A 21,578-nucleotide genomic window follows, 5' to 3' on the forward strand; every position below is an offset into this window, starting at 1 on the left:
TCACCGCAAACACCAGTTATCATGACATTATCATCACTGCAAACACCAGTTATCATGTCCTTATCATCACTGCAAACACCAGTTATCATGTCCTTATCATCACTGCAAACACCAGTTATCATGACATTATCATCACCGCAAACACCAGTTATCATGTCCTTATCATGACATTATCATCACTGCGAACACCAGTTATCATGTCCTTATCATTCATTATCATCACTGCAAACACCAGTTATCATGTCCTTATCATTCATTATCATCACTGCAAACACCAGTTCCATGTCCTTATCATTCATTATCATCACTGTAAACACCAGTTCCATGTTTTTATCATTCATTATCATCACTACAACACCAGTTTCATGTCTTTATCATTCATTATCATCACTGCAAACACCAGTTCTATGTCATTATCATTCATTATCATCACTGCAAACACCAGTTCCATGTCTTTATCATTCATTATCATCACTGCAAACACCAGTTCCATGTCCTTATCATTCATTATCATCACTGCAAACACCAGTTCCATGTCCTTATCATTCATTATCATCACTGCAAACACCAGTTCTATGTCTTTATCATTCATTATCATCACTGCAAACACCAGTTCCATGTCCTTATCATTCATTATCATCACTGCAAACACCAGTTCTATGTCTTTATCATTCATTATCATCACTGCAAACACTGGTTCCATGTTCTTATCAGTCAATGTCATTGCGGCAAACACCACAGTTTCACGTCCTTATCATTCGTTATTTTTAGCGAGTTTGTATCGTGCAGCAGTGTATGATCACTATGAACAGAATGTGTGGAAAGAAGTTATATTCTAAAGCCAAATTTGGTGTTGAAAGACAAAGTATTTCCAGAGAAAGTTTTCCACCGCCGCACACACACACACACACACACACAAACACACTGAAACACAGTATTATTACACAGACTCACGTTATGTGCAAACATACATGTGAACCAACACAATCCAAATCAATCAATCCATCCACCAACCACCCAACCAGCCAACCAACCCTTCAGTCCACAAAGCCTGGCACTGAACATGGGTGGGAGGATAAGGAGACCCACCATGAGCATCTTAGTCCCACTTCCTGCGTGAATCTATCCATCCATCCACCAACCAACCAGCCAACCAACCAACCAGCGAACCAAACAACCCTCCAGTCCACTAAATATCACACTGAACAAGGCTGAGGAGACCCACCATGAGAATCCTGGTCCATTCTGCTGTATGAATCCATCCATCCATCCATCCATCCATCCACCAACTAAACAGCCAACCAACCAGCCAGCCAGCCAACCGACCAACCAACCAGCCAGCTGGCCAGCCAGCCAGCCAACCAACCAACCCTCCAGTCCACTTAATACTGCACAGGACAAGGGTGAGATGAGGAGACCCACCATGAGAATCTTGGTCCCGTCCTCCAGCATGAATATATCCATCCATCCACCAACCAACCAGCCAACCAACCAACCAACCAGCCAGCCAGCCAGCCAACCAACCAAACAACCAACCAACCAGCCAGCCAACCAACCAAACAACCTTCCAGTCCACTAAACACCACACTGAACAAGGGTGAGATGAGGAGACCCACCGATCCATGCGAGTCTTGGTCCCGTCCTGCTGCATGTGAATCCATCCATCCATCCATCCACCAAGCAACCAGTCAACCAAAAACAAACCAACCAACCAGCCAACCAAACAGCCCTCCAGTCCACGAAGCCCTGCACACAACAAGGCTGAGCGGAGGAGACCCACTGTGATGTCCATACATAGAAAGCATAACGATTCGTGTCCCTCGTTACTGGTGCATGCTCAGAGATCCGGGGCTGCTGACAGCCGTCGCCTGGAACGAAGACTGGCTGAGCGATACAGTTTTGTTCAATGTCCTTTATCTCTTGTCTCAGTATGATTGTAAGTGTGCCATACATTAGATAGGCCCAACTCTTGGCTTATATCACAGATTGACATAAGTTTACATTTGGGCCAACAGCAAAGTGAGAGCTGTATTATCAATGGTTTCTCCAGTCAATGGGAAACCATTTACAGCTTTGTCTTTTGTGAAGGACTATGACTCTCAAACTAGGAGGCAAAATTGCACTGGCTCTTAGTGCTGCAGCCTTGTGGGCTAGTTGGCCTTTGGGAACCATCCCAACGCCAACTGTCCTAAAACCCTCTTGGCCGAGAGAGTGGGGATGTACTTGGGCAAGACACTCTCCACTATAATCAAATTCTAGCCCAAATAGTCGGAACAGCAGTTGCCTCCTCTGTTGTTCTGATGGTCATAGTCAAACAAGACTGACTATCATACACACACACACACACACACACACATACACATTAGATAAGACACTGAACCCACCATGAGCGTCTTGGTGCCATCCTGCTGCGTGAAGACATGGTGTATGAAGTGACCGACCGTCTCCACGAACATTCGGAGGAATGCCTCTGACACCATCAGCCACTGACTGTGCTGAGCATCTGAAAAGGAAAATTTTTCCCCCTAACTAGCCACATCTATTTTCGTTTTCTCCCTTTCAGCCGGGTATTAGTTTGCACAGGGCAGGGAATCAGACCCCTGCTGGAGTCTGCACCAGTGGGTCACGGTATAGTGTGTGTAATTATATAACATTTATTCCATTCTATTCTGTTCATACTTGACATATCACATCAGTCCAGACTCCGGCAGGGTTCTGGTTCCTGCAACTTGTGCAAACCCACACCCCGCTCGTGCGGAGAAATCAAAAGTAAGTGTGGCCAGTGACCTCCCTTAGTTTTTGACGGGAATAGAGATCAGAACCCCTGCACAAGCACATCCTCACAGACATACTCACTGATACACACACACACCACACACACACTTATACACAATACCTACCTCCCCAACACACACACCACACACACACTTATACACAATACCGACCTCCCCAACACACACACACCACACACACACTTATACACAATACCTACCTCCCCAACAAACACACACACACACTCTCCTACACACACCTCCCAATGCACACACACTCACTTATATACACACACACCACACACACACCACATAAACCCCAGCCCAGACATCAAGAGCTAGGTGTGGAGTATGAATCAAATCAAATCAAATCATGTACTTTATAGCGCAGTTGACCATACAAGAGCAATCAGTTTGTCAGGCACAACAGCTGAGTGGTTAAAGCGTTGGACTTTCAATCTGAGGATCCTGGCTCCTGGGTTCAAATCTTGGTAAAGGCCTCTGGTTGATAAAAGGTGGAGATTTTTCCTATCTCTCAGGTCAACATATGTGCAGACCTGCTAGTTCCTGAACCCCCTTTGTTTGTGCACGCATGACTCTGTGTTTATAAAGCGTTTATAGCTTGGTCTTATATAAGTACACATATCATCATCATCATAATTATCATCAATTTGAGGACTGAATCACAAACAGTTTGAAAGAACACAAAATAATGTTAAAAGCTTGATTAAAACAATATTAAAAAGACTGATTCACTCATGTCTCACTCTGTCTGTGTAAGTTTCAAAACATGGCAAAAATATTGAAAACAGTGTAAAAAGATCACCTAACCCATTTTCAGTCTGTTTTAAAAAAAAACACACTCTAATCTACAGTACAAAAGTGTGTAACAACAGAGATCAACTTCAGAACTTATGTACACAACACAAGAGGAAGGTGGCAGATTGGTAACGACACATATCTGCCGATACAGTGTCCGTGAGGGTGTGGGTTCAATCCCAACCTCCCAAGATTTGACTGGAAAATCAAACTGAGCATTTTGTCATTTGGATGAGATGATAAACATGACGTCCCATGTGCAGCATGCACTTGGTGCGCTGGAAAAGGACCCACAGCAACAAAAGTGCCGTGCCGTTCTCTGGCAAAAATCTGTAGGCAAAATCCACTCTGATAGGTACAACAAATACATTTGTATTTGTGTTTCTTTTTATCACAACAGATTTCTCTGTGTGAAATTCAGGGCTGCTCTCCCCAGGGAGAGCGCGTCACTACACTACAGCGCCACCCATTTTTTTTGTATTTTTTCCTGCATGCAGTTTTATTTGTTTTTCCTATCAAAGTGGATTTTTCTACAGAATTTTGCCAGGAACAACCCTTTTGTTGCCGTGGGTTCTTTTACGTGCGCTAAGTGCAAGCTGTACACAGGACCTCGGTTTATCGTCTCATCCGAATGACTAGCATCCAGACCACCACTCAAGGTCTAGTGGAGGGGGAGAAAATATCGGTGGCTGAGCCGTGATTCGCACCAGCACGCTCAGATTCTCTCGCTTCCGAGGCGGACGCATCACCTCCAGGCCATCACTCCACACATGTGCATGCACACAAGGCATGACTAGCAAGCTGGGCTTTACTGCTGGTCAGATATCTGCTCAGCAGATGTGGCGTAGCATATATGGATTTTTTTTTTTTTTTTTTTTTCCTTTTGCTGCCCCATCATCTCCACCGTTTCAGTGGCATTACTACCACGCCGCTCATTTCGAGCTCCCCCATACACGGCCACACCCAGGGTCGTCCGTCACAGTCCCAGCATATATGGATTTGTCCGAACGCGGTGACGACTCCTTGAGAAAATGAAACTGAAACTGTACAACACAGACTACTGCCTGTGTGACATCCTCCAGGCCACTACTGTTCACACAGTCCACAACAAGCCACATAGCAAGACACTGTTTCTCTTTCCAACCTTTTTTTTTTCCCCATGCAACACTGTACGTTACGCAAACAAACACAAACACTCACAAACACACACACACACACACGCAAACACAATGCTTCAGCTCACTTGAATATAACCTGTACATTACATATGACATTAAACTTGAATATAACCTGTACATTACAAATGACATTAAACTTGAATATAACCTGTACATTACATATGACATTAAACTTGAATATAACCTGTACATTACATATGACATTAAATTCAAGTGAGCACCAGCAGTGTGTGTGTGTGTGTGTGTGTGTGTGTGTGTGTCTATGTGTGTGTGTAGTGTACAAGTTATATTCAAGTGAGCACAAGCATTGTGTGTGTGTGTGTGTGTGTGTGTGTGTGTGTGTGTGTGTGTGTGAGAGTGCACGCACGTGTGTGTGTGTGTGTGTGTGTGTGTGTGTGTGTCTGTGTGTGTGTGGTGAGCACACGCGCGTAAGTGAGCGTGTGCATGCACAAGTACTTATAATATGTATATATACATGTGTTTAAAATCCTACTGTATTTGTGTCTGTATATGATTTCTAATTCATGTTTGTACCTTTTAAGTATCATTCCCCCCACCCCAGCCCCTAAATATCCCTTGTGACACCAGTACACTTGGCAATAAAGACACATTCTATTCTTTTCAATTCTGTTCTATATACAGAGGACCTTCCGGACGCCCCCCCATCGCCCCCCCAAAAAAAACCAAAACAAACAAACAACTAAACAAAAAAAGCTGCAATGTACAACATTTCATCTTACCCTCTTTGTTCTCAAATTCTGAAAATGCACCAGCAAGACATCACTGCATGCATGTGAAAATGTGTGTGTGTGTGTGTATGTATATATATCTATATATATATATATATGTATGTATGTATGTGTGTGTGTGTGTGTGTGTGTGTGTGTGTGTGTGTGTGTGTGTGTGTGTGTGTGTGTGTGTGTGTGTGTGTGTGTGTGTGTGTGCATGACAGAGAGACAGAGTGGGTGACAAAAATGATTATGGACAGAAATTCCTCTGACTGAAAAAAACCACTCCATACCATTTCTATCTTTTCTTATCTTTTTTGCCTTAATTGATGAAAAAAAAAAACAACAAAAAAAAAAAAACTTCCTTGCTACCAACAGTCAGAAAATATCACTGCCAGATATGATAAACACAATGAATCTAAGAAAGAAGCAGCTTTCTTTCCTTTCTTTAGTAAGAGTAATGACAAGACAGACTAAGACAGATGCAGGCAGACCGACAACAGACCAATGTGGACGGAAAAAGATGAAAACTTTCATGACTCTTCCTCATTACTGGTGTCATCATGGAAGACAGGTAGGGACAGACAGGTAGGGACAGGTAGGGAGACAGGTAGAGACTGACAGGTAGGGACAGACAGACAGGTATGGACATACAGATAGGGACAGACAGGTAGAGATAGACAGGTTGGGACAGAGAGACAGGTAGGGACAGAGAGACAGGTAGAGACAGAGAGGTAGGGACAGACAGGTAGGGACAGGAAGGGACAGACAGGTAGGGACACAGACAGGTAGGGACACAGGTAGGAACAGACAGGTAGGGACAGACAGGTAGGGACACAGACAGGTAGGGACAGATAGGTAGAGACAGGTAGGGACAGACAGGTAGAGACAGACAGGTATGGTAGGGACAGACAGGTAGGGACACAGACAGGTAGGGACAGACAGGTAGGGACAGGTAGGGACAGACAGGTAGGGACACAGACAGGTATGGACAGACAGGTAGGGACTGACAGGTAGAGACAGACAGGTAGGGACAGACAGGTAGGGACAGAGAGACAGTTAGGGACAGAGAGACAGGTAGAAACAGAGAGATAGGGACAGACAGGTAGGGACAGACAGGTAGGGACACAGACAGGTATGGACAGACAGGTAGGGACTGACAGGTAGAGACAGACAGGTAGGGACAGACAGGTAGAGACAGACAGGTAGGGACAGACGAGACAGACACAACTCTGAACTGTTGAATGGTTTGATGAATGGTTTTATGAACAGGCCTCAGGCCCAAGTCACTGAAGGATGCTTACAACTTCGCAGTCACAACAGAAGGGTAATTTCCTGCAAGGTTATCACAAGGTATGATTACAAACTCCATTACATATATAAACTTCTACACATACATAACCATACACGTATACATGTGTGTATATAATATGCATACACACATGCATGCGCATGACACTTACACACACACACACACACACACACACACACACACACACACACACACACACAGAAAGGATGAAACATACTGTGACATACTCCTCATTACAGGGGACATGTTAGAACAGAGACATGACAAGATGAACAACAGAGGGAGAGGAGGGGTGGGAGACGTGTTGTATTGTATTGTATTGTATTGTATTGTATTGTATTGTACTGTACTGTACTGTGCTGTGCTAAGCTCTACTGTGCTGTGCTGTGCTGTGCTGTGCTGTGCTGTGCTGTACTGTACTGTACTGTACTGTACTAAAGTGACGTGGACAGACTTGACTCTCTCCTCAATTGAATCAATCACACAATGGGGTGGACAGATATACCTGACCCTCTCCTTACCTGAATCAATCACACAGTAAGGTGGACAGATATCCACATACCTGACTCTCTCACCACCTGAATCAATCAGACAGTGGGGTGGGCAGACACCCCTATACCTGACTCACCTGAATCAATCTTGCACATGTTGATGGCGGTCTTCAGGGCCTTCTGCACCTTCTTCGGCAACAGACTCAGCTCGTCTCCCATGTTGCGCAGAATCCGTTTGTCATCCAGGTCCACTATGATCACCTGTACAGAACACACACGCCTGTCATCCAGGTCCACTATGATCACCTGTACAGAACACACACAACTGTCATCCAGGTCCACAATGATCACCTGTACAGTACACACACCTGTCATTAAGGTCCACTATGATCACCTGTACATAACACACACACCTGTCATCCAGGTCCACTATGATCACCTGTACAGAACACACACACCTGTCATCCAGGTCCACAATGATCACCTGTACAGAACACACACACCTGTCATCCAGGTCCACAATGATCACCTGTACAGAACACACACACCTGTCATCCAGGTCCACAATGATCACCTGTACAGAACACACACCTGTCATCCAGGTCCACTATGATCACCTGTACAGATCACACACACCTATCATCCAGGTGGTGAGGATGATGATAAAGATGATGATGATGGTAACATCTTTCCATACTTTTTCTTCTTCATTCGTGGGCTGAGCCCACATTCACTCATACACACGAGTGGGCTTTTACCTGTATGACTGTTTTTACCCCCACCATGTAGGCAGTCGTACTCCATTTTCTGGGTGTGCAATCTGGGTATGTTCTTGTTTCCATAGCCAACTGAATGTTGACATGGATCACAGGATCTTTAACGTGCATATTTGATCTTCTGCTTGCGAATACACATGAAGGGGTTTCAGGCACAAGCTGGCCTGCACATATGTTGACCTGGGAGATCAGAAAAACCTCCACCCTTTACCCACCTGATTCGAACCCGGGACTCTCAGACTGAAAGTCCAACGCTTTAACCGTTCAGCTGTTGCACCCATTTTTCCCACACTGACACAACACCAGTTTACTGTGCAGATCCTAGACAATCATGTGGAACAGCAACAACCCTGCATCCCCCCCCCCCACCTCACCCCCCTCGTCCCACCCACACACTCACGTCCTTCCTATGGTTCGAATTTAACTTTTTGTTTAGAGTGTCAGTCAGGCACACTAGACAAAACATTTGAGTGCCCAATTGTGGTTTTGGGTGCCAGCATAATATAATGAAATAAAATCTTTGAATGAGTTATAATTTGCAATTGTGTTGATCTTTGGAAAACCGCATTCAAAATGTCCACACGCCCGACGGGCGCAATAGCCGAGTGGTTAAAGCGTTGGAGTGTCAATCTGAGGGTCCCGGGTTCGAATCATGGTGACGGCGCCTGGTGGATAAAGGGTGGAGATTTTTACGATCTCCCAGGTCAACATATGTGCAGACCTGCTAGTGCCTGAACCCCCTTCGTGTGTATATGCAAGCAGAAGATCAAATACGCACATTAAAGATCCTGTAATCCATGTCAGCATTCGGTGGGTTATGGAAACAAGAACATACCCAGCATGCACACCCCCGAAAACGGAGTATGGCTGCCTACATGGCGGGGTAAAAATGGTCATACACGTAAAAGCCCACTCGTGTGCATACGAGTGAACGCAGAAGAAGAAGTCCACACACCCTAACACCGTGGGCCTGTTGATAACTTCTTTACTCTTTCTGCAACATCTTGCTCCAGAGAGAGCAGAGCTCTCCCTGCTGCTGTCTCTGACACCACCTTTCTTCTGGCTTCTTGTCTTTCCACGGACAACGTGTGCGCTTGAGATTGGGAGTGCCTCACGTATTTGTATTTGTATTTCTTTTTATCACAACAGATTTCTCGGTGTGAAATTCGGGCTGCTCTCCCCAGGGAGAGCGCGTCGCCACACTACAGCGCCACCTTTTTTTTTTGTATTTTTTCCTGCATGCAGTTTTATTTGTTTTTCCTATCGATGTGGATTTTTCTACAGAATTTTGCCAGGAACAACCCTTTTGTTGCTGTGGGTTCTTTTACGTGCGCTAAGTGCATGCTGCACACGGGACCTCGGTTTATCATCTCATCCGAACGACTAGCGTCCAGACCACCACTCAAGGTCTAGTGGAGGGGGAGAAAATATCGGCGGCTGAACCGTGATTCAAACCAGCGCGCTCAGATTCTCTCGCTTCCTAGGCGGACGCGTTACCTCTAGGCCATCACTCCACACACGTGCGTGAACCTTTGGATAACTTTTGATCCATCAGCAAGTTCATTTTTTGCTTTTCCAATCCCACCTTCCCTCTGTTCGGTCTCCTTCTGACACGGTACACACACGCGCACTTGAGTGCCATCTTCCTTCGTTTCAACGGTGTGCCAAGGAAAGCCTTTCTACCAGGCTTCATTGTACACGCACTGGTGCTTTAATTCGTACTCCTGCTGTTTATTCTTTTTGTCATCCTTAGCTTTCATCTCTGTTTCGGGAGCCTTTCTTTTAACATTGAAGATGGGAAACATCCTTTGTCGCGAACATGCCATGAACATCAACGTCTGATCAGCAGCAGACAACACTTAACATTTCGATCGACCGCGTTCGAGCTTGCTTTCCTGGTGCGTCTTTTAATCAAATTTCTTTCAACTCTATCAATTTTGGAGTGCCAACTGGGCACTCTCAACAGAAAATTTGTGTGCCCGAGCCAACTTTTCGTACCATTTTCACCTGGGCACCTGCTAAATTTGAACCCTGCTTCTCCTCTCCCCACACTCACATCCTCCCCCTCTCTCCCCCCCGCTTTCCTCCACACTCATGTCTTCCCCCCCCCACATATTCACATCGTCCCCCTCTCTCCGCCCCCCCCTTCCCCCCAATCACGTTCTACCCTTCTCCCCGCTTTCCCCCACACGCACATCCTCCCCCTCCCCCCTCCCCCACACACTCACATCCTCCCCTCCCCCTCTCCACCCCACACACTCACATCCTCTCCCTCTCCCCGCTCGCCCACACACACACACACACCCACATCCTCCCCTTCTCCCCCCCTCCCACACACTCACGTCCTCCCCTCCCCCTCCCTCCCCAACACCATTCCCCCACTCCCCACCCCCACCCCCAATACCCCCCCCCCCACCCTCCCTTACACCCACACACTCACGTCCTCCAGGTCGAGGGCGGTGACGACGGGCAGGTGAGCCTTGAGGACGCCGATGATGAAGGGGGTGGGGGCGGCGCAGACCTCCAGCATGTCCGGGGGCAGCAGGGGGATGTAGACGTGCTGCCAGTGGAACGGGTACAGCAGGGCCACCAGCGCCTGGATCGTCTGCGTCAGGGCACTGCACACAGGGGAGGAGGAGGGACGAGGTGGGGGGGTTGGAGGGGGTGTTGGGGGGTAGGAAAGGGGGTTGGTTGGGGGTGGGGAAGAAAACAATGAATGTGTTGTGCTGCGCTGTGCTGTTGTGCTGTGCTGTGCTGTGCTGCGCTGTGCTGTGCTGTGTTGTGCTGCGCTGTGCTGTGTTGTGCTGCGCTGTGCTGTGCTGTGCTGTGCTGTGCTGTGCTGTGCTGTGCTGTGCTGTGTTGTGTTGTGTTGTCCTGTGCTGTCCTGTCCTATGCTGTCCTGTCCCGTGCTGTGCTGTGCTGTTGTACTGTGCTGTGCTGCGCTGCGCTGTTGTGTTGTGTTGTGTTGTGCTGTGCTGCGCTGCGCTGTTGTGTTGTGTTGTGTTGTGCTGTGCTGTGCTGTGTTGTGTTTTGCTGTGTTGTATTGTGTTCAGGTCTTTTTATTCATATCAATATATCTCTTTTTCTTTTTAATGTTCATTTATTTATTTATCTATTTATTCATCTATTTTTCTTTTATCAATGTAACTTTGTATATATCTCTCCCCTTTTTTTTTATTGCTTATTTATTCATTTATCTATTTTTTTAACTTTGTTCTAAGCAAATATATTTATTTTCTCTTTATATATATGTATATATATATATGTATATATATATATAGAGAGAGAGAGAGAGAGAGAGATCTTTTCCAATATTTATCTATTTATGTATTTTTCTTTTATCAATGTAACATTGTTGTAAATGAGTATTTTTGTTTTCTCTTTTTATTTATCTCTCTCTCTTTTAATGCTTATTCATTTAATTATTTATCTATTTGTTCTATACATATATGTCTATATCTTTTCAATGTTTATTTATCTATTGACTGTTTTTCTTTTATCAATGTAACTGTTCTAAATGAATATATTCATTTTCTCTTTTTATTTATATCTATCTCTCTTTTTTAACATTTATTTATCTGTTATCTATTTTTCTTTTATCAATGTAACTTTGTTCTAAATGATTTTCTCTTTTTATCTCTCTCTCTCTCTCTCTCTCTCTCTCTCTCTATATATATATATATATATATATATATATGTATGTATGTGTATATATATATATACAGGGGAGGGAGGCTGTCTTGTGAAGAGGTGCGTTTTAAGGCCAGACTTGAAAGAGCCGAGTGTGGAGACCTGATGAAGCGAAAGAGGAAGTTCATTCCAAATGCAAGGTCTAGAGACAGAGAAAGAACGGTGGCCAACAGTCGAGTGTTTGAATCTGGGTATGTGTAAACAGTGTGGATCCGAAGCTGATCGTAGAGAGCGAGATGGAGTGTAGAGGTGAAGGCAGCCATGAAGATAGGAAGGGGCAGATTTGTGAATACTTTTATAACATAGAGTGCTGATCTTATACTTTATTCTGTGTGAGACGGGGAGCCAATGGAGATGTCGCAAAACAGGAGTGATGTGCTCAGGTCTTCTTTCTGAGGACGACTTGGGCAGCAGAGTTTTGTATGCGCTGAAGGAACTGAATGGATGAAGCAGGCAAACCATTTTGTCACAAGAGATTTCTCTATGTGAAATTCGGGCTGCTCTCCCCAGGGAGAGCACGTCGCAACACTGAGAGCGCCACCCAATTTTTATTTCTTTTTTTATCCTGCATGCAGTTGGGTTTTTTTTATGTTTTCCTATCGAAGTGGATTTTTCTACAGAATTTTTCCAGAAACAACCCTTTTGTTGCTGTGGGTTCTTTTACGTGCGCTAAGTGCATACTGCTCAAGGGACCTCAGTTTATCATCTCATCTGAATGACTAGCGTCCAGCCCACCACTCAAAGTTTAGTGGAGGGGGAGAAAATATCGGTGGCTGAGCCGTGATTCGAACCAGCGTGCTCAGATTCTCTCGCTTCCTAGGCAGACGTGTTACCTCTAGGCCATCACTCCACTTGTGTAGTTACAGCTACACCACATCTGCTGTTTAGATTTTTTTTTAATCTCAAGAAGCAGATGCTGGACCTTCTCATAAACCCAACACGCTGATCAGACTTTGAGAGCATACCACAGACTTGCGTTAAACATGAACAGGAAATGGAATAAAATAAAAAGACCCCCCGCTCGCCCCCCCCCCCCCCGCCCCCCCACCTCACACCCCAACATACTACATTACCAGACCAACTATTCAACCTAAATTACTAAACCACAACAAAGAATAACATAAACAGACACACACACAAAAAAAAATTTAATCCAACAATACTACAACAAACTACAGTACCAGACCAACTGTTCGAAACCTAAATTTCTAAACCACAACCAGAACACCGCTACCCCAAACAAAAGGAACCAGATGCCCACCACCACCCACACGCCACCGTCCGACCCCCACACCCACCTGAGGTTTCTGGAGCAGAGGATGAGGCGTCTCTCCATCAACATGGAGGCAAACACCTGGATCAGCTTGTCAGTGCCCAAGTACAGCAGCAGGGACTCGTAGTTCACCTGCACGACATGTGTTCAGGTGTTTACAAATACACACTAGTGTTCAGGCGTTAACAGGTACACGTCAGTCTTCACGTGTTTACAGGTACACATCAGTGTTCAGGTGTCAGCGGGTACACATCAGTGTTCAGGTGTTGACAATTTCAAGTCAGTGTCCTGGAGTTTACACACGCACAGATCAGTGTTCAGGTGTTTACATGTACGCGCCAGTGTCCTGGCATTTACAGAAAAACATCACTGTTCAGGTGAGGCACATCCCAATGTCCAGGTGTTTACTGGTACATCTAAGAGTTCAAGTGTTAACTAAACAGGTCTACGCCAGTGTCCTGGTGTTTACAGGTACATGCCAGTGTTCGGGTGTTTACAAGTACACACAGTTCAGGTGCTAACAGGTACACACTGGAGTTCAGGTGCTAACAGGTACACACCAGTGTTCAGGTGTTTACAGGTACACCCCAGTGTTCAGGTATTTACAGTACACATCAGTGTTCAGGTGTTTACAGGTACACATCAGTGTTCAGGTGTTTACAGGTACAACCCAGTATTCAGGTGTTTACAGGTACACATCAGTGTTCAGGCGAGGCACATCCCAGTGTCCAGGTATTTACTGGTACATCTAAGAGTTCAAGTGTTAACTAAACAGGTCTACGCCAGTGTCCTGGTGTTTACAGGTACATGCCAGTGTTCAGGTGTTTACAAGTACACATAGTTCAGGTGCTAACAGGTACACAATGGAGTTCAGGTGTTAACAGGTACACACCAGTGTTTAGGTGTTTACAGGTACACATCAGTGTTCAGATGTTTACAGGTACACATCAGTGTTCAGGTGTTTACAGGTACCCCCAGTGTTCAGGTGTTTACAGTACACCCCAGTGTTCAGGTGTTTACAGGTGTACATCAGTGTTCAGGTGTTTACAGTACACCCCAGTGTTCAGTTGTTTACAGGTACACATCAGTGTTCAGGTGTTTACAGGTGTACATCAGTGTTCAGGTGTTTACAGTACACCCCAGTGTTCAGGTGTTTACAGGTACATATCAGTGTTCAGGTGTTTACAGGTACACATCAGTGTTCAGGTGTTTACAGTACACACCAGTGTTCAGTTGTTTACAGGTACACATCAGTGTTCAGGTGTTTACAGGTACACATCAGTGTTCAGGTGTTTACAGTACACACCAGTGTTCAGTTGTTTACAGGTACACATCAGTGTTCAGGTGTTTACAGGTACACATCAGTGTTCAGGTGTTTACAGGTACACCCCAGTGTTCAGGTGTATACAGGTACACATCAGTGTTCAGGTGTTTACAGGTACGCCCCAGTGTTCAGGTGTTTACAGTACACCCCAGTGTTCAGTTGTTTACAGGCACACATCAGTGTTCAGGTGTTTACAGGTACACCCCAGTATTCAGGTGTTTACAGGTACACATCAGTGTTCAGGTGTTTACAGGTGTACATCAGTGTTCAGGTTTTACAAGTGTACATCAGTGTTCAGGTGTTTACAGTACACACCAGTGTTCATTTGTTTACAGGTACACATCAGTGTTCAGGTGTTTACAGGCACACATCAGTGTTCAGGTGTTTACAGGTACACATCAGTGTTCAGGTGTTTACGGGTACACATCAGTGTTCAGGTGTTTACGGGTACACATCAGTTTTCAGGTGTTTACAGGCACACATCAGTGTTCAGGTGTTTACGGGTACACATCAGTGTCCATTTTTTTACAGGTACACATCAGTGTTCAGGTGTTAAAGGTCTCAATGTGTCAACAAACTGAAAACATGAGGCGGGAGAAATTGATTTTTTAAATACTGAAAATTCTGCAGGCAGGGTGCATAGACGTTTAATTAACCCAAGTGCATGTCTTAATGCCAAAAAACAAAGTAATATAAAGGGAAAATTAGAAAATTGCCAAAATATCAACATGGGAATCGCAATGATATGCAAACACTCCCACTCATGTGAAAGGTAAGGGAGTTATACACAATACAAACTTTTTCATCTAGTAAGTCAAAAAATAAATCAAGTGGATACCTACATAAGCATGCGTACACACAGATACATGTATCTTTTGCAAACACATACAGGAAGAAATGTTACACAAGTGCACAATACTTTCAAGCACACACACATGCATGTGCGCACACACACACAAACAAATGCACACACAAAAATAAACACATACACACTAATACAAAACACACACACACACACACACACACACACACAAACACACACACACACACACACAAACACACAGACGCGATCGCTCATTCTCACACAAACCCACAACCACACTCACACACACACACACACACACACACACATATACATACATATGCACAACACACACACTCAAAATTACACATGCACACAAACGCACACAAACACACACACACACACACACACACACAGTGAACTCAGTCAAGCCATACAAGGACCAGCCTCTTGCCATGCTGAGTAAAAGTCTGGTCTGGGCTGCACGAGTCATTTTAGTAGTGAAGCGCTGCCAAAATTCTCAGTGCTAAGCAAACCTAGCATCTCTAGTCTCCATTCTGAAGGGGATGTTCACTCAGTGTAGCTCTGCAACTTAGCAAGTACTGTCATCAGAAGGGGATTTACAAGGTGGCGCCTCTGTATGTGTTTAATCAGAACAGGCGCTACTGAACACCACAGAAATCTTCTTCTTCTTCTTCTGCGTTCACTTGTATGCACACAAGTGGGCTTTTACGTGTATGACCGTTTTTACCCCGCCATGTATACGCCTGCCTAGCCATACTCCGTTTTCGGGGGTGTGCATGCTGGGTATGTTCTTGTTTCCATAACCCATCAAACGCTGACATGGATTACAGGATCTTTAACATGCATATTTGATTTTCTGCTTGCAGAAACACATGAAGGGGGTTCAGGCACTAGCAGGTCTGCACATGTGTTGACCTGGGAGATCATAAAAATTTCCACCCTTTACCCACCAGGCGCCGTCACCGTGATTCAAACCCGGGACCCTCAGATTGACAGTCCAACGCTTTAACCACTCAGCTATTGCGCCCGTCGCCACAGAAATGACTCATCAGCTATGCAGGGGTCTATTCTAGTGTGTGGGCTCCTGGAGAAGACCTGACACTGATAGCTCCCTGTGGGTAGCCAATGCTGGCACTGTGATGGACGAACTTGAGTGTGGCTGTGTATGGGGGATGGAGGGTGGGGGCGGGGGGGGGGGGCGGGACTCAGAATGAGCAGCAAGGGGAGTAATGCCACTGAAACGGTGCAGATGACGGGGCAGCACAATAAAATAAAATAAATATATATATATATATATATATATATATATATATAACAGTAATAATTAGTATTGCTAAATCGCTCATGCAAGCCTGGCCCTAATCGACAAATTACCTCCCCCCCCCCCTAGCCCCCCATCCCCCTCCTCCACCCTCCCACTCACACAACAGAACCGGTGGGAGACGAGCAACTCACGTGAGCAATGCGCGGGTCTGAGGGTCGGTCCAGAGAGATGGTCTCCATCTCTCCCTTCTCATCCTGTGAGGGGGCAAGCCAGTCCGCAGGAGGGGGGGCACACGCATGTCAAACAAGTACATGCAACATGCATCATCGCCATGGGCTTTCTGGCACACTGTGTTATTAGTTCTGCTTGTGGGTGGTGTGCTGGTTACTGGGTGTGTACAGTCAGCGATGAGTGTTGTTTAAGACGATGTGTGTGTGTGTGTGTGTGTGTGTGTGTGTGTGTGTTTGTGTGTGTGTGTTTGTATTAAATTTTGTTTTTCACACATATGCAAGTGCTTTCATGAATGTGTACATGTTAATAATGTGAAAACATGTAATATGTATGCATGCTTAACATTTATCACTATAAGCCGCATACCAATGTTACACACATGATTTTTTAGTCAATTATTTTTGCACACAACCGGTTGTAAATATCAGCAGTTAAAACATTACCAACATGAACCTAATGTCTACAGCATGAACTGGAACTATACATTTTTTAGTTATACAGAAAAGAAGAGATTATTCTGGAAGCTTCTTTGGTAAGGCAGCCATGAAGAAAAAAAACCCTGATACGCTCTAGTTGGAAGTATCACAGACCAAATCAAAACTATCAGAATTTAAATACAACAATGAAAATGAATCCCCCCCAAAAAATTACTGAACTGAATAATTCCAATGCTAAACAAATAAAAACTGCACACAGGAAAAAAAAGAAGAAAAAAAAAAGAAGGGTGGCGCTGTAGTATAGCGACACGCTCTCCCTGGGGAGAGCAGCCCGAATATCACACAGAGAAATCTGTTGTGATAAAAAGAAATACAAATACAAATACAATATAGCACCAACACCAAGCTGAGAATGGACCAGAGGTGTGTAATTTACACACTGCTCTATGTCTCATAATGCTGAAGGATAACTGAGAGTGATCTAACGAAGTTGTCAACCGTTTGCACAAGAAATCTCCAAAGAACAGTGGAGAGATGGCCTAGAGGTAACGCGTCCGCCTAGGAAACGAGAGAATCTGAGTGCACTGGTTCAAATCCCGGCAGAGTCGCCAGTATTTTCTCCCCCTCCACTAGACCTTGAGTGGTGGTCTGGACGTTAGTCATTCAGATGAGACGATAAACCAAGGTCCTGTGTGCAGCATGCACTTAGCGCACGTAAAAGAACCCATGGCAACAAAAGGGTTGTCCCTGGCAAAATTCAGCAGAAAAATCCACTTCAATAGGAAAACAAACAAAAAAACTGCATGCAGGAAAAAATAAAAAATAAAAATGGGTGGCGCTCTCAGTGCAGCGACGTGCTCTCCCTGAGGGGAGCAGCCCGAATTTCCCACAGAGAAATCTGTTGTGACAAAAAGAGTAATACAATACAACCCTGCGAGCCTTCCGGCCCAGCACCATCCCCAGTCAACAAACACTCGCCCAGTGCCACAAAGAGAAAATGAAGACCGCCATCATCGAGAAGGTGGTGGAAACGGACTGGACACGTCATACAAAGAGAGCAAAGTAACCTCACCCACACAACCCTTCCCTGGACACCACAAGTTCGGCACAAGAGAGGACGGCCAAAAGAGTTTCAGTTTCAGTTTCAGTAGCTCAAGGAGGCGTCACTGTGTTCGGACAAATCCATATATGCTACACCACATCTGCCAAGCAGATGCCTGACCAGCAGCGTAACCCAACGCGCTTAGTCAGGCCTTGAGGAGAAAAAAAAAAAAAGGTGAATAAATAATAGACAAGCTTACACAAATAAATAAATAAATAATAACTATAATGTAAAAAAATAAAATAAAATAAGCCAAAAGAACGAACACCTAGCGCAGAACAGTCGAAGGAGAACTCGAAACACTGAAGCACACCTGGGGTAGCATTCAGAGACCCGGCCCAAAACAGACAAGAGTGACTGTTCTTCGTTGCTGCCCTGCATGCCAGAGGACATTACAGGTAATTAGTAAGTGAAGAAGTTCAAACTCTGGGTTTTCTCAAACAATCTGGGGAGCTAACATGCTGAAAAAACAAACAAAAAAAAAAAAAACAAAAAAAAAACACGCACGTTTTCCACACAAACATTTCCTTTCAACAAGCTGCTCCGTCACTACAGGAAACAACAAGAGAAGTGTCAGTTTTCAGGAAGCAACACACCTGTGTGAGAACAGTCTGTGGGATGAAAAGGAGGAGTGAGAACAAAGAACAAGAAGCAGAAAGAAAGACAAAAAAAAACATGAAAGAAGAAAGAAGTGGAAAAAGAAGAAAAAAAAAGAGAGAAAAGGAGAAGAAGTAGCAGAAGAAGAAGAAACAAGAAAGAAAGAAAGAAGACAGAAGTGGAAGAAGAAGATGAAGAACAAGAAGAAGAAGAAGGAAATAAGGAGGAGGAGAAAAAGTAGAAGAAGAGGAAGAAGAAAGAAATGGAAGAAGAAGAAGAAGAAGAAGAAGAAGAAATTAAAAAAAATAAAAAAAAACAAGACAAAAGAGGCAAGAAAATAAAATAAAGAAGAAACCCCAGAAAAAAATATTTCTAAAAACGACAGAAAAGAATAAGAAGAAAAGAAGGCATTAAAACAGAAACTGTGCGTTAACAGATCCCCGCAACAACACAAAAACAACTGTGTGTTAACAGATAAAGAACCCCACAACAACACAAAGACAACTGTGTGTTAACAGATCAAGAACCCCACAACAACACAAAGACAACTGTGTGTTAACAGATCAAGAACCCCACAACAACACAAAGACAACTGTGTGTTAACAGATAAAGAACCCCACAACAACACAAAGACAACTGTGTGTTAACAGATCAAGAACCCCACAACAACACGAAGACAACTGTGTGTTAACAGATAAAGAACCCCACAACAACACAAAGACGGCAGGACACAGATACAATCGACAGACGCTGACACCAGAGGGCGCTAACCAGAGCACGGATGTGGCACACTTTTCCGGGTTTGGGCATGGGGCGACCAAAGGAGGCAGCGATCATCTCCTGAGCATGGTCAAAGGATTTGAACCGTCGGGTCTCAATCTCGGACAGCAGCTGAAAACACAAAGGTTCACAGGGCAGGCTGCTGGATCAATGTGAAAAACAGGATGCTGGACGTTTTGTTCATTTGTTTTTTTGTTGGGTTTTTTGTTTGTTTTTTTGTTGTTGTTGTTGTTTCCTAACAACGCAACATCAGTCCTGATTTCTTCATTATTGAAAAGCAAATTTTACTGATCAAACCCACACACTCACTTTCTTTCTCTCTCTCTCCCTCACTCACACGCTCAACTCATACACACACACACACACACACACACAAACACACACATACTTACATAACCGAAATACTAACACATGCTGAACATCTCTAATTTTCCACAAGTAAATAATCCTCAATATCTTGTGCAATTTGTCAGGAACAGTTTCATGCATACACACACTTACACAAGCACACACTCACACAAACACAAACACATGTGCACACACACACACAGAGACAGACATACCACACAAGTATTCAGGACCACACACAAAGAAAACCCTACTCACTTTGTTGTACATGTTGAAGGCATTGACAGGACTGATGATGCAGATGACTTCTGGAAGACTGGAATCCCGAGGCTGCACACACATACACAGCACAACACTGTCACCAGTGACCTATAACATTTCATATCTAATTTCACCTTTTTCGCTCATATTACCGGATGTCTTTTCATTCGCTTGAAGTGCCTGAACCCCCTTTCATGTGTATACGCAAGCAGAAGATCAAATACGCATGTTAAAGATCCTGTAATCCATGTCAGCGTTCAGTAGGTTATGGAAACAAGAACATACCCAGCATGCACAGTCCCGAAAACGGAGCATGGCTGCCTACATGGCAGGGTAAAAATGGTCATACACATAAAAGCCCACTCGTGTACCTACAAGTGAACATGGGAGTTGCAGCCAACGAGCTAAGGAGAATACTCTTCATACATTGTTGTGTTTTCTCATAGTCACACACAAAGCCTCATGCAACACTGTATCTTCTTCTTCTTCGTTCGTGGGCTGTAACTCCCACGTTCACTCGTATGCACACAAGTGGGCTTTTACGTGTATGACCGTTTTTACCCCGCCATGTAGGCAGCCATACTCCGTTTTCAGGGGTGTGCATGCTGGGTATGTTCGTTTCCATAACCCACCGAACGCTGACATGGATTACAGGATCTTTAATGTGCGTATTTGATCTTCTGCTTGCATATACACACGAAGGGGGTTCAGGCACTAGCAGGTCTGCACATATGTTGACCTGGGAGATCATAAAAATCTCCACCCTTCACCCACCAGACGCCGTCACCGTGATTCGAACCCGGGACCCTCAGATTGACAGTCCAACGCTTTAACCACTCGGCTATTGCGCCCGTCGCCACACTGTATCAAATGCTTTCCTGAAATCTATGGAGACGAGGTACAGAGGTTGCTGGTGTTGAAGATACTTCTTGCATATTATTCTCATACTGAAAATCTGTTCAGTTGTGCTGCATCCGTTTCTAAAGCCTGCTTGCTCTTCAGAGATGATTTTTTCAGCTTGAGCTTTCAGTCTGTAAGATGACTTGCAGTAGTACCTTGCTTGCGTGGCTGATTAGGCATTGTACTGTAGTTTTGGCACAACTGGAGGTTTCCCTTCTTTAGGAGTGTGATAACTAGAGACTGCCTCCAGATGGTAGGCCATTCTCCTGTCTTCTGGAATCTGTTACAAAGGGTTGTGAGTATATTAACTGTTTCTTCTCCTCCTTCCTCCTCCTTCTTCCTTCTTTTATTTTTTTTTTTTTTTTTTTTGTACGCTTATAGTTGACTTACCAAGTTTTTGCTCCTTATAAATATTAGTAGTAGTAGTAGTAGTTCTTTTTTTATGTATTTATCTATTATTTATTTATTTA

The 21,578-nt window shown here is 44.5% G+C and overlaps 1 protein-coding gene across 2 annotated transcripts in view; it reads right to left on the minus strand.

Moving 5' to 3' along the window:
* Positions 1 to 21,578, minus strand: part of LOC143286535 (uncharacterized) — a 59,860-nt gene that overhangs the window by 5,202 nt on the left and 33,080 nt on the right. For both annotated transcript variants that reach the window (XM_076594136.1, XM_076594135.1), the window contains 7 exons: positions 20,206 to 20,277; positions 19,591 to 19,710; positions 16,644 to 16,706; positions 13,064 to 13,170; positions 10,516 to 10,693; positions 7,437 to 7,560; positions 2,385 to 2,503 (listed from right to left, as the gene is read on the minus strand). In XM_076594136.1, coding sequence (XP_076450251.1) covers positions 2,385 to 2,503; positions 7,437 to 7,560; positions 10,516 to 10,693; positions 13,064 to 13,170; positions 16,644 to 16,706; positions 19,591 to 19,710; positions 20,206 to 20,277 — 783 coding nt within the window. The remainder of the gene's footprint in view (positions 1 to 2,384; positions 2,504 to 7,436; positions 7,561 to 10,515; positions 10,694 to 13,063; positions 13,171 to 16,643; positions 16,707 to 19,590; positions 19,711 to 20,205; positions 20,278 to 21,578) is intronic.

This window comes from Babylonia areolata, chromosome 10, assembly GCF_041734735.1.
Source record: "Babylonia areolata isolate BAREFJ2019XMU chromosome 10, ASM4173473v1, whole genome shotgun sequence".
NCBI lineage: Eukaryota > Metazoa > Mollusca > Gastropoda > Neogastropoda > Buccinidae > Babylonia > Babylonia areolata.